The sequence below is a fragment of the Lipophrys pholis genome (genome assembly GCF_963383615.2).
Source record: "Lipophrys pholis genome assembly, chromosome: 6".
In the NCBI taxonomy this organism is placed as follows: Eukaryota; Metazoa; Chordata; class Actinopteri; order Blenniiformes; family Blenniidae; genus Lipophrys; species Lipophrys pholis.
Window position 1 is genome coordinate 25,342,601 of NC_137629.1, and position 12,355 is coordinate 25,354,955.

Sequence of the window (12,355 nt, forward strand, 5' to 3'; positions counted from 1 at the left end):
ATAATTGCATTTGAGTGTATTTTCGTATACACAAAGTAATAACCTTAATTCCTTCTATATTCTGTAGATTGCTGGCAAAAAGAATAGCACACACAATCATGCCGGTGCAAAGCTATAAGATGGATGGGAGCATCTGGTAATCTCTCCTTGGGGAGAGACTGGCGGCATCCAGACTTTATCAGCTCGATGTGACTGCAACACAGCACTATCCCACAGGCCAACAGTGACAGGTAGACATTGTTTGCTTGAGAAATTCTGTGTTTCCTTAATATTCTTTGGTCTACAGTAAAGTCACTGGATGACAAGAGTGTTTAAAAAAATACAAAGTCTTTAAAGTCCAACTTAAACTCCAAAACACACTAAAACTCTCCGCTCCCTGAAGCGTGAAAGACAATTGGATTATATTGCGGGTCAGTCAGTGGCGTAGGCAGGCCAGCTGGTCCATATTACCTTTGGGTTTAACCCCTTTCCAATGCATCATTAAGATTGACTGTGTGTCCTGGCCTCTAAATTGAGGTTATTGGTCTTAATCCACTGCGCCGATAAACTCCTAATAGCCGACACTGTGTGGACATGAAGCATGTCTCGCCCTATGCCTCAAAAGACCTCATTTATATTTATGACAACCTCGACTCTCCATTCCTGATTAATCCACTTAATAGTAGGACGCAGATCCGTAAATCTCCTTCTCCCTCTGTGTTGAGCAGTACGAGAGCCGGGGATGTGACAAGAATGTCAAGTCAGAGATTTGCAAAAAAAAAGAAGAAAAAACATACTTGCACTCGAGGAGCCCTTCGACTGCAATCCCAAATCTTTGCACTTGTCTCCGAACCAAAAACTCAGAGACGGAACAGATGGCTGCCAGACACCAACATTTGTACTCGTACCCCCTAAGAAGATTGGCTTAAGTCATGAGCAAGCTATTGAAGTGCTGACGATTATGATCCTTTCTTTCACTCGGGAGGACAGAGGAAGAGAGTCTGACAGACACACAAACTGAGTCACAGATTAGCCAGTCAGCAGAGAGTAAGTTCTGCTTAATTCCCCCCGAGGAGTTCAAATGTTTCGGTGTGTTGTGAGCTGCACTGCACACAGTGAGGAGCGAATGACTAAACTGGAGGAGGACCAGGCTTTAACACATTAGTTACAGCAAGATTATACGAGTCACAGAAACAGGTGACAGACTTTCGATTTGTTCTGTTCTGTTTCAGGAAGTTTCAATCGTCTCTGGTTATGTAATCAGCTGCCTTTTCCAACAAGTGTCTGACTGGACACTTCTCCACTCTCACTGTCTTTGTACCCCATCCTCATCTTTTAATGATGACAAGACTGTGTCCTTGAGGACCCATGAGAGTCCCTCCTCCCACCTTTACGCTTCTCTTTCTTCAACCTAAGCAGATGGCCACAGATGGGAAATCGAGCCCTAATGAACCTGGTTGCATCTGTTTTGGGTCACCGTCTAGATAACTCTTTATGCATGCATACTTGCATACATTACACACAATTCGTACTCTCACAATAGATACTTTCTTGTTTCTTGTTGGGCAAAGACCATGTACAATACCTGGTAACTGGTCCCTCCTCTCTAAAGGTGAGGCGACATAAGGACAGTGCATAAAAAAGACATTGAGATACTAAAAAAACAAGTATGAGTAAAGGACACTGGGTTGTACAAAAACTATATATCTTAAAAGAAGTAAGTTATATTCTAGTGTACATCAAGATGTTTAATTTTTTTTTTGGTGTGTTTTTTTTTTTTTATCTTTTAAACAAGGTACCTGTGGTAAACCACAGTTGGTAAAGCGGGTCATTTTCATAAACCTTGTCCATGTTTCAAAATGTCAATGGGCAAGACGCTGAACACAAAGATGATCCAAAATAATAATCCATTTTAGGTGTAATCCAACAAGGCAAAGATGCAATTTATGCACATCATTCCTCCAAGGGCAGATACAAGTTCTAAAAACATCTCAAGTGTATGCATGGATTAATATCTTGATTCAGTGGTATATACTGTACATCGAGGGACAGAAATAAAGGAAGACAGTTTAGGGAAGAAGAACAATTTGAATTCAGGTTGTTGTCTTTGAGTTGGTTGATTTGTCTGTTCTTAATTAATATTGATACTCTACAACTGATAAGATACTCTGCATCTCTTTACAAACATACATAATGGACCATAGTCATATGGATCCAGATGAGGCGACAAGAAAAGGTTGAAAGCTGGCTGCATTCATCACTTCCACTATCAGATAAATCTCACTTTTGTGTGATTCAGCTGAGTTACGGAGATTCAACAACATTTCACCCTTTTTTCTGCTCTTGGTAGAGCTCCTATATGAGGACCAGGTGAAATAAGGAACAGCCTCCCCAGCCAGGACTGCTTCCATTCACAGCACAGCAAGCGCCATCCATTTCCAGGCGACAGATCATTACAGCTCTGATGGTCGACAGATGGTGATAAATTGGCACTGATACTACTGTTGGACAATTTTGGAGGCAGTCAGTTGCACAAACTGCTTTATCACATTTCCCCATGATGCAGCCATACTGTGAGTGCCAAATAATGTCGGAAACTCCACCACACCCCCTCCCAATCCCCCTGTTCACCAGAGATGAATACACCGAAGGGATCATCCTTGAGCTTGCTGCTTCGTGCAAAAACAGATGTTTATTCTGATGGAGACAGTCGCAATTCACTAAAGACGCTGACTAATATCCACCATATGGCATCCTAATAATGTCTAACAAACTGCATGCCACAATTAGCAATACAAACACACAACAAACCTGACTTCTGAATGTCCCACTGAGTAACACAGACACCCACAAGCTCTTGGGATGTGATGAATTTCACCAGCTAACAAGCACAAGTGGGAGCCTCCGGCAGCCATGTTATTTTCTACTAACCAATGCTGCCATCTAGTGGTATGAATTTGTATGTATGCTTTCACTCGAGGAAAATCAAAGTTTCTTCTTGGTCTCGTGAAAGGAAAAATCCAAGACTTACTGAGCTATCCGTTTTTCAAAATGCCAATTCAGCCTCGGTCCAGTTCAATCTAATAATAATAATAATAATAATAATAATAATAATAATAATAATAATAATAATAATACTAATAATAATAATAATAATAATTAATAATTATAATAAGGCTGCATTGTGGACCAGTGGTGAAACAATTGTTAGCACTCTCATCTCATACCGAGAAGGTCTGTGTTCAAATCCTGGCCAGGTCTTTCTCTTTGGAGTGTTCCTCCAAACTTCTGCTATATGACATCGTGATGTAGCAACAAAGCACTGTCCCTATTTGGGGGGTTGTTTGTTTAGTTTTATTGTGAAGAACACAAAAGTCTGACAAAGTCAGATGTGTCCAATTAAGCATAATCCTGGTGGGTTCGGTGGTTCAAGTTGCAGTCAACCACACTATACTTACGCAGTGCTCAACCATACAATTTTACGATTATAACTGTTTCTCAACTAGTAATCAGCAAATGCATCATCTACCTGAACAACACAACCATACTGCATCCTGAAACACATGATTACATCTTAGTTTGGAAGAAAGAAAAAAAAAGCGTAAACAAGTCAGCAGCATCATAACTGGTACTGAAAATTGGTTTCTTATGTTTATAAACTATAATGCACTGACGAAGAGATGAAATGGAAACTTAAATCAACAAATAAAAAACACTTTAAGTTTTTGTTTGTTTTGGGGTTTTTTTTACATTTATGTGTTTCTTTCCCTTTAAATAAACCCCTGTCAATAGTTTACAGTATAATCACATTGAACAGCACACCACAAGGAACATTTGTTGTTTTGTCATGGGATCTATGAGACAGTGAATATAAAACAGTGGCTGGGATTTGTCCAGCTGCTATTTAAGCTGCTTCTCATTCCTGCAGGAGAAGAGTGCAAAGTGCAACACTTGCTGAGAGTTTGTCAGCGCTAAGGCCAGATATTTAGTTTTGCCAATAGAAAACCCTTTAATTAGGTGTGGTTTCAAACCCAATGTAACTATCCTAACGCCTCAGCGAGAAAGATAAACGTGGGTTGTGTAACATGTGATTACTTAGTGGGAACTCCAGAGGACTTCAGGTTCAGATGTCTCGCTGAACTGGCCTTAAACACATAACATCCAGTACATTTGTTCGGGTTAATCTGTTACTATTGCCTATGCCTTGTTCTTAGCTCGTGGAACAATGGAGATGAATCTTTGTCTTTGCTCACGCCAAAAATTAAAACCCATCCTGAACTTTTCAGTATCGGTTTAATGTGCAAAAATTTGGTTTTAAAGTTCACAGCCACTGAATTTATTATCTCAATATTGTTGAAGTAGACACACCTTCAGATTAATTACTTATAGGGCCAAATAGTCTGACGACACCAAAGAAAATATTAAAAATGTATTGCAGGGACTTGCAATTAATTTCCATTAATGGCCACATAAAAAAAAACTAGGACTGCTGTGCTGGTCCAAAGTGAAACTTTGGAATGCTTATTTTTAATGTGGCTGCTAATAAAATACAGTGTGCTCGTTGGTTTTATTGATCTGCATGGAATAAATCATGATAAAAGCAAATAAATGGACTTTAAAATGGATCTTTATCTTATTAAAACACACATTGTAGAACAGAATGTAACATAACGTTTAATAAAGTAAATTAGGACTATAAAATAATCGCTTGTCACCCGTGTAACAGGTCCAATCGTGTATAGTCTGAGAAAGCGGAGACTATGCACAAAGCGAAAAGAGAGAGGATGAGGACTGGTGAGTGTTAGAGCCACTATCTAAGATGAAACATCCAAAATCCAAGAATAGTATACATCAGGAAGACTGCTCTAAAAGGGTTTGAGCTACTAAGTGAATGCCTCAGGCAGCTGAAACCTGATGAGAATGAGGAGGAGCAGGTAACATGGCGAGACAAACCCCTACATAGCATGTGCCACTGCCAGAAAATGGCTGATACCAAGAAAACCGGCCAATCACTAGCAAATGCTGGACTGACAGGCAACATGGAGGCACTAATATGGCAGCACAAGAGCAAGCATTATACACAAGGGCTATAGAGACAAGGGTCTACCATAGAAGATCAGATCCAAGGTGCAGGCTATTTAAAGATGCCTCAGACAGTCCAGCTCGTAGTAGCAGGGTGTAAGATGCAAGTAAGCAGGATCAGCGTACATGGAGAGACATGGCAAGGTGGAAAAGTGTACAGAAACATCTGTGCCCGGAATGAACTCGAAGTACCCAAATCCTAGAGGGACATTCCCCCCAAAGGTGGTTGAGAACAACAACGCTAACATCCTGTGGGACTTCAGCTTCCAGACAGACAAACAGCTGCTGGCTAACTAACTGAACATTGTTATGGTCGTCAAACAACAGAAGAGGGCAACAGTGATAGATGTGGCGGTATCACCATACATTGTGTTCAAATTTGTTTTATTTGAGTCTAATAATTTTATTGATCTCACTCATTGACCACCAAACGTTTGTATCTGCAGCCTTAAAGTAAAAATCACAGGTGTGATGTCAGTGCAATAATAGAATAAAGTCCATCAGTCCATGCGAGAAGAATTGTGTTCTTAAACAAGCACCTGCAGACATGGCACATATTCAAAGTACTAACGAATCATATTTTTAAGAATTGTAGCTTGGGTGGGTGGAGTATGCATGTTTTCTCCCTGGATCCAAAAACATTGGTGAGCCTGAAAATTGCCTCTCGGTGTGAATGTGAGTGTGTGTTGTTGTCTGTCTCTTTGTATTTGCCATGTGATGCGCTGGTTCAGAGTGAACCTCCATTCAAGCTGAGATTGATTTAGGTGCCCTGTGAACCTGACATGGATAAAGGTTGGTTGGGTGAAGGGACGGGTGGTGTCTCGGGTGTGTGTCTATATGAGTTTGTCCTGTCCCACAAAGATAAGACGTCCCCCTTCAAGGGAGTTTAGATAAAAGTTCGTAAAACAACAGTTTGGATACATTGTCTCAAACTGCTTGCGCAACACAAAGTCGTGCAGTCACGTGACTTAAACTACAAAGTCCATAATTCCTCAGGAGCGGAAGCCCACCCAATGTGCGTGATGATTCTGCATCCCAGCCAATCGTCCATTAGAAATTTATGATTGACAAATGAATAGAGAACCTTGATTGGTTTCTATGTGGTTTCCAGGAAGTGAATGCCACCATTGTAACCACCTCCCACATGTGAGCCCCCGTCCATAGCACCACGCGCAGCGTGTGGAGGAGCGAGACACCGGTCGGGAGAGCAACGTCATTCCTCGGACCACCGACTCGACGTAGCGCAGCTGACTGAGAGCGGAGCGGAGCGGCGTTGTCCGAGGCAGGTAATGTGCCGGATCCGGTTCTTCCGTTCGCACCAAGTCGCCTGCGAAACGGACAGATGGTTTCCAGTGGAACTCTGGCAAAGTAGGTCGTATTAGATAAGAACAGGGTGGACGCTAGGGCCTGGTATTCTGTAGGCCCGTCGCACTCCGCGCTCTCTACTGACGGCGGCGCCCCGTCTCGACTCCCTTCTCCCCGGTCAGTCCCGCTGCCTGCGTCAGCTCGGTGACTTAACGGTCACCGCGCCACTAGTTTGGAGAGGTACTCAGTCTAGATAGTTGAAGTCAAATATGTCAGCCGTTTGAGGCCATATATGCTTGTTTATCCTTTGAGTGGCCAGTTCGCCGCATTTGTTTAGTTTCTCCTTTTTCGCGTTTTTTCAGGCGCTGAAGCGATTACAGCAGAAAGATGGCGGACGACCCCAGCGCGGCGGACAGGAACGTGGAGATATGGAAAATCAAGAAGCTTATCAAAAGTTTGGAAGCCGCCCGGGGGTAAGTAATCCATGAAAGTTCAGTGTTCACGTCAAGGCCGGTCTAACAGTTCAGGAGTGTGTGCTTTATGTTGATATGAACGTGGACCGCCGCAACAGCTGGAGATCGGTTAACCGGGGCCGAATTTGGGAGTGGTTAGCTTAGCATAGCATAGCTTACTTAGCTTACCCTGGATAGCTAAATGCTAACAGCCAACTGCTGTCTCGTTGAATTTGTTCACTCGTTAGACGTGCTGGGCTATTGAAGAAAATTGTGTATTTATTGTGACCACGTTGGCCTCCCGGCTGACAATGTGAAGGTTTTTTTTATTCCCGGTCTCGCATGCGGGTTAAAGCTTGTGGCGGGGATGCTAGCCTTGCCGCTAACTGTACGTCATCTTTCGGAGAGGCCGCTGTGGGTGTCTTAACAAAAAAAAGCACGTTGATGAGAATGGTAGGCCGGCTAGCCTACCACCAGGCTTTCACGTGTTGCGGCAGAGACGACCCTTAACTGGTATTGACGTGTACGTACGTATTTTTTAGCATACGTGTTGTATTTCACCCAACAATCCGCAAAGTTGGTTCCCTTTATGGCAACCTCGCGCTTAGCTAAGGTTTGATGGTTCCTTATGTTGGGTGGAAAATCTTTCCGATCTGATGTGTGCCGGCAGGGTTGTTGTAAGCCGAGTGAATTATCAACCGCTGTATGTGAAGTATTGGTTGCTGCTACTTTGGCTTAGTAAGTTGCTCTGCGACGGTTTTGTCTTGTGTTGCGCAGAATGTGCTGTCCTGAGCTACACTGCCTGCCATGTCACACACACACGGTTGACTATTTGCCCTACATTCATCCAGTGACTGTTACCTGCCCGTGGAGAGGTGTTTATGCATGCACTGAATTACACAGTGCTGGTATGCTTTGTCTTTGAAACGGGTCGTAATGGAGGGACAAAAGTGAAGTGCAGTTGAACAGATACTCAGTCCTTGGTCTCAAGGGCAGATATTGTGTACTGTAACTGAAAGCTCAATTTGTTTGTCCCCCAGTGTTTTAACACCTTGCTCTGAAAAGACTCTGCTTTCAAAGTTAAATATGAATAAAATAGATCGACAACAGTGCTTTTGAATATATGTAACTGACATTTTAAGTTATAACATCTATATTCTCTTTTTCATTCAGTAATGGCACCAGCATGATCTCACTGATCATCCCTCCAAAGGACCAGATTTCCAGAGTGGCCAAGATGTTGGCTGATGAGTTCGGCACGGCTTCCAACATTAAGAGTCGAGTCAACAGACTTTCCGTGCTTGGGGCCATCACGTCTGTACAGCAAAGACTAAAACTCTACAATAAGGGTATGTATTTAGAGTAAAACATATTTCATTGCATTTTAAACACATGTTGATATTGTAAAAATAATCCTGGTTAGTTTTGGCAGTGAATGTTGTGATATTCAGAATGCTTTACCGCAGCTTTTCCCTGAATACTGTACTGCACTGTGTCTCAAGCTTTTTCTTGAACAACAGTATGTTCTGTATTCTTCTGCACAAGAGATAATTTGTCTGATTATTTGCCTCTTGATTTCTTTTCTCTCGTCAGTGCCACCCAATGGTTTGGTTGTATATTGTGGCACAATTGTCACAGAGGAAGGTAAAGAAAAGAAAGTCAATATTGACTTTGAGCCTTTTAAGCCAATCAACACTTCCCTGTACCTCTGTGACAACAAGTTCCACACTGAGGTGAGAGCCATCGCTTTGTTTTTGGGTGATTGTTCAATGCCTTAATGTCAACAAAATTGTTTGTGTTAACTTTTCTTGTAGTGTCTGTATTGCATTTTTTCCCAGCACTTTCTCATTGTTCCATTCCCCCTCTGTTCCGCAGGCATTGACGGCCCTGCTTTCTGACGACAGTAAGTTTGGCTTCATTGTGATCGATGGAAGTGGCGCACTGTTCGGCACGCTGCAGGGCAACACCAGAGAGGTGCTGCACAAGTTCACGGTGGACTTACCCAAAAAGCACGGTACTGACCCACAGTGCTCACTTTACAAAGCTTTTGTTTTCACTCAAATAACCTGGGTGTGAAATGGTGTTTTATATTGATTTGACCTGCTCATGATTCTTTCATCTTTAACTCTTCAGGGAGAGGAGGTCAGTCTGCTCTGCGTTTTGCTCGTCTGAGAATGGAGAAGAGACATAACTATGTGAGAAAAGTAGCTGAAACAGCTGTCCAGCTCTTTGTGTCCAACGACAAAGTTAACGTGGCTGGCATGGTCCTGGCTGGGTCTGCTGACTTCAAGACCGAACTGAGCCAGTCGGACATGTTTGACCCTGTAAGTCTGCACTCCCAAAAAAATACATATACCATATGAGTACTTCCTGTGTATCGGTAATAAATTAATAACCCAAAAACGGTCAGAAATAAGATTTGGTGACACACTACAGCTGGGATGTCCAAACTTGGTCTTCGAGGGCCAATGTCCTGCATGGTTTAGGTCTCTCCCATTTGCAACACACCTGATTCCACTCAGGGGTTCATTAAGCTTTTTCACGAGCTTAATGATGACAATATTGTTAGGTTCTGTTATGCTGAAGCTGGGACAGATCCAAACATACAGCACAGTGGCCTTCGACAAAATGAAGCTAGATTTGACTTTGTCGTTAAAGGTCAGTTCTCTAAATATTCTTTTAAATAAAACAAATCGGTATTCCTGGCATGTTAATATGGCTTTTTATGCCTGTGGATGTTGTATCAGCCTTATTATAATGTGGACAGTAACCCATTTGGCCAATTTACCTACTCCCATACTAACATTGTCTTGATGTTTAGTCTAATTTGTAGTTGAGTGCATTAGTCAGTTCTTTATTTTAAACAAACCTGGAATTATTCCAAAGTTCACATACCTCAACATTAACTTTGATCATGAAGAAAATCTTGAATTAACTAAGCACTGATGTACACTATAGATGCATAAACATTCAAGTAGTTTTCCAGACGTAGATTAAAGGCAATATTTTTTTCATCGCAACTTGATAGGGAAAGTACCCACAGTACATTGCTGTAATCTGTATTAACGTGATGTCGGTACTGTTTCCTTGACCTGCATCTTAAGTCAAATTCCGATCATTCATGTATCAAGCGTCTGGAAAATGAGACTTGTACATCGAAAGCTCCCAACATCACTCCCTTTCTGCTTGTAGAAGGTTTATTCATTTAAAATGTGTTTGTAATTCACAGAGGTTACAAGCCAAGGTTTTGAAGCTGGTAGACATCTCATATGGAGGGGAGAATGGTTTCAACCAGGCCATCGAGCTCTCAGCAGAGGTTCTCTCAAATGTCAAGTTCATCCAAGAGAAGAAACTCATAGGCAAGTCGTCCTACTCACACTGCAAAGATGTTTTTAGTCGTGTACAAAATTTTGTTTTGGTTGAATATTTTCTTAAATATTATCTCTGTCTGTAGGGCGGTACTTTGATGAGATCAGTCAGGATACAGGGAAGTACTGCTTTGGAGTCGAGGACACACTCAAAGCCTTGGAAATGGGCGCAGTGGAGATCCTCATAGTCTACGAGAACTTGGACACTATGCGTTACATTCTACGTGTGCATGGGGCCGAGAGCAACGGAGCGGAGAACGGTATACCAGCTACGTGTGGCACGTCTGCCATAGAGACACAAGGCAAACATGCTTCTATTTGGAACTTCATTTTGAAAGTTTCTTCTTTGGTTCTTAGATGAGAAGACTTTGTACCTAACACCAGAGCAGGAGAAAGACAAGTCTCACTTCACAGACAAGGAGGCAAGTACTACAAGATAAAAAAGATCCTGGTTGGTAATGTCTGATCATTAACCCATAATTCCATGTGTAGTTGACTGAGTTTATTTTTTCTTTTAGACGGGGCAGGAGCATGAGCTGATTGAGAGCATGCCACTGCTGGAGTGGTTTGCCAACAACTACAAAAAATTTGGAGCTACGCTGGAGATAGTAACAGACAAAAGCCAGGAAGGGTCCCAGTTTGTCAAGGGCTTTGGAGGAATTGGTGGTGAGCACTTTTGTTTACTGCTCACATTCCACCTGAGTATTGCTAAATCTGGTCAGAAATTCTGGGCACAACTGAGAGCACTTCACTGGGAGCTGCGGGTTCAAGCTTCTCATTTAGGAGATAGACTTAGAAAATAAAACTAGATGAAAGTCCATTCTTACTTAATGTCATATAATTGTGATTAAAAAGTGTGTGTGTGTGTGTGTGTGTGTGTGTGTGTGTGTGTGTGTGTGTGTGTGTGTGTGTGTGTGTGTGTGTGTGTGTGTGTGTGTGTGTGTGTGTGTGTGTGTGTGTGTGTGTGTGTGTGTGTGTGTGTGTGTGTGTGTGTGTGTGTGTGTGTGTGTGTGTGTGTGTGTGTGTGTGTGTGTGTGTGTGTGTGTGTGTGTGTGTGTGTGTGTGTGTGTGTGTCAAAATGATATTGTCACTTTTTAAGCTTTAAATTGGGTTTATTCTCAGTAGAGCACCATATAATAAACAAAATGTAAAAATAGTTTTAGAGCAGAGTGATTAATTTATCACTTCAGACCACCAAGTCTTACCTTCATGCGCTGGTTAAAAAAAAAAAAAGACAATGTGAAAATTAGTTGACGTTCTCCACTCATTCATTTTCTCTGATCTCCCTGATTGTGATATTGTTACTGCTGAATGGTCGTTCAGCAAGATATTCAATAAACTTACACAATGCAAGGGGTGTGGCAAGTTGGGCTTAAGAGTGTGATTTGTTACAGCCAGCATTCATTTACTCTGATGGTGTTACGCATCAACCTACCTGTGCAGTAAGTGTTTAATTTAAACAGTAAAGACACAGTAAATATTAAAGGTCTAAAATGTATCTAAAGATATTCCATTTAAAAAGACTTCACATTTCCTCATCTGAAAATTAAAAGTTCTGTTATTATTCACACATTAATACAAATTATCCAATTTAATGCAGCTTCCTCTGTTGGTAATCACACTGTATACTTAGATGGATGAATTAAGTCATACCTGTCATATCCCACTGGTGACTCATTCTCTGTTCCTCAGGTATCTTGCGGTACAGGGTGGATTTCCAGGGCATGGAGTACCAAGGAGAGGACGATGAGTTCTTTGATTTGGATGACTACTAGGTAGTCTTGGACTGATATTGGGAGAGAAAAAAAAAAAAAGCAAGGATTGAATGAAGAAATACGGAAAGAAAAAAGCCACCTCTCTTGCAGCAAGTGAGAGGTGCAACTGTGTTGACCATATATATGATAGACACACCTTTCAATTTACCTGTTGCATACACAAACTTGCACATACATCTGTACACACCACAAAATGCATCACACAGGCTGAAGAGGAGTGAGATTTTCTTTCATCCAGAGAGGGAGAAAGCCCTTCCTGAATAAATCCCTGCCTTAGAGTGCTGGTTCCTTCCCCTAGTTGGATTGGACTCGACTCATTTTTGTTCTCCCCACCCTCCCCCCCTCCCCTCCATAATGAATGAACACAACAGCAAGTTCCCAGAATCCTCGCTGC

At 42.0% G+C, this 12,355-nt stretch overlaps 1 protein-coding gene across 3 annotated transcripts; it reads left to right on the forward strand.

Moving 5' to 3' along the window:
• Window positions 1-6,048: 6,048 nt before the first annotated feature.
• etf1a (eukaryotic translation termination factor 1a) lies at window positions 6,049-12,312 on the forward strand. 3 transcript variants are annotated; one of them, XM_080465878.1, is made up of 11 exons: window positions 6,049-6,347; window positions 6,729-6,839; window positions 7,992-8,167; window positions 8,412-8,551; window positions 8,694-8,832; window positions 8,952-9,142; window positions 10,048-10,177; window positions 10,273-10,446; window positions 10,544-10,608; window positions 10,705-10,852; window positions 11,879-12,312. In XM_080465878.1, the coding sequence occupies exons 2-11, from the start codon at window positions 6,754-6,756 to the stop codon at window positions 11,959-11,961; spliced, it is 1,332 nt and encodes a 443-aa protein (XP_080322004.1). In that variant the 5' UTR covers window positions 6,049-6,347; window positions 6,729-6,753; the 3' UTR covers window positions 11,962-12,312. The 3 variants fall into 3 exon arrangements, with proteins under 3 accessions (XP_080322004.1, XP_080322006.1, XP_080322005.1); XM_080465880.1 differs by having other exon boundaries at window positions 6,227-6,343; XM_080465879.1 differs by having other exon boundaries at window positions 6,241-6,606.
• Window positions 12,313-12,355: the final 43 nt, after the last annotated feature.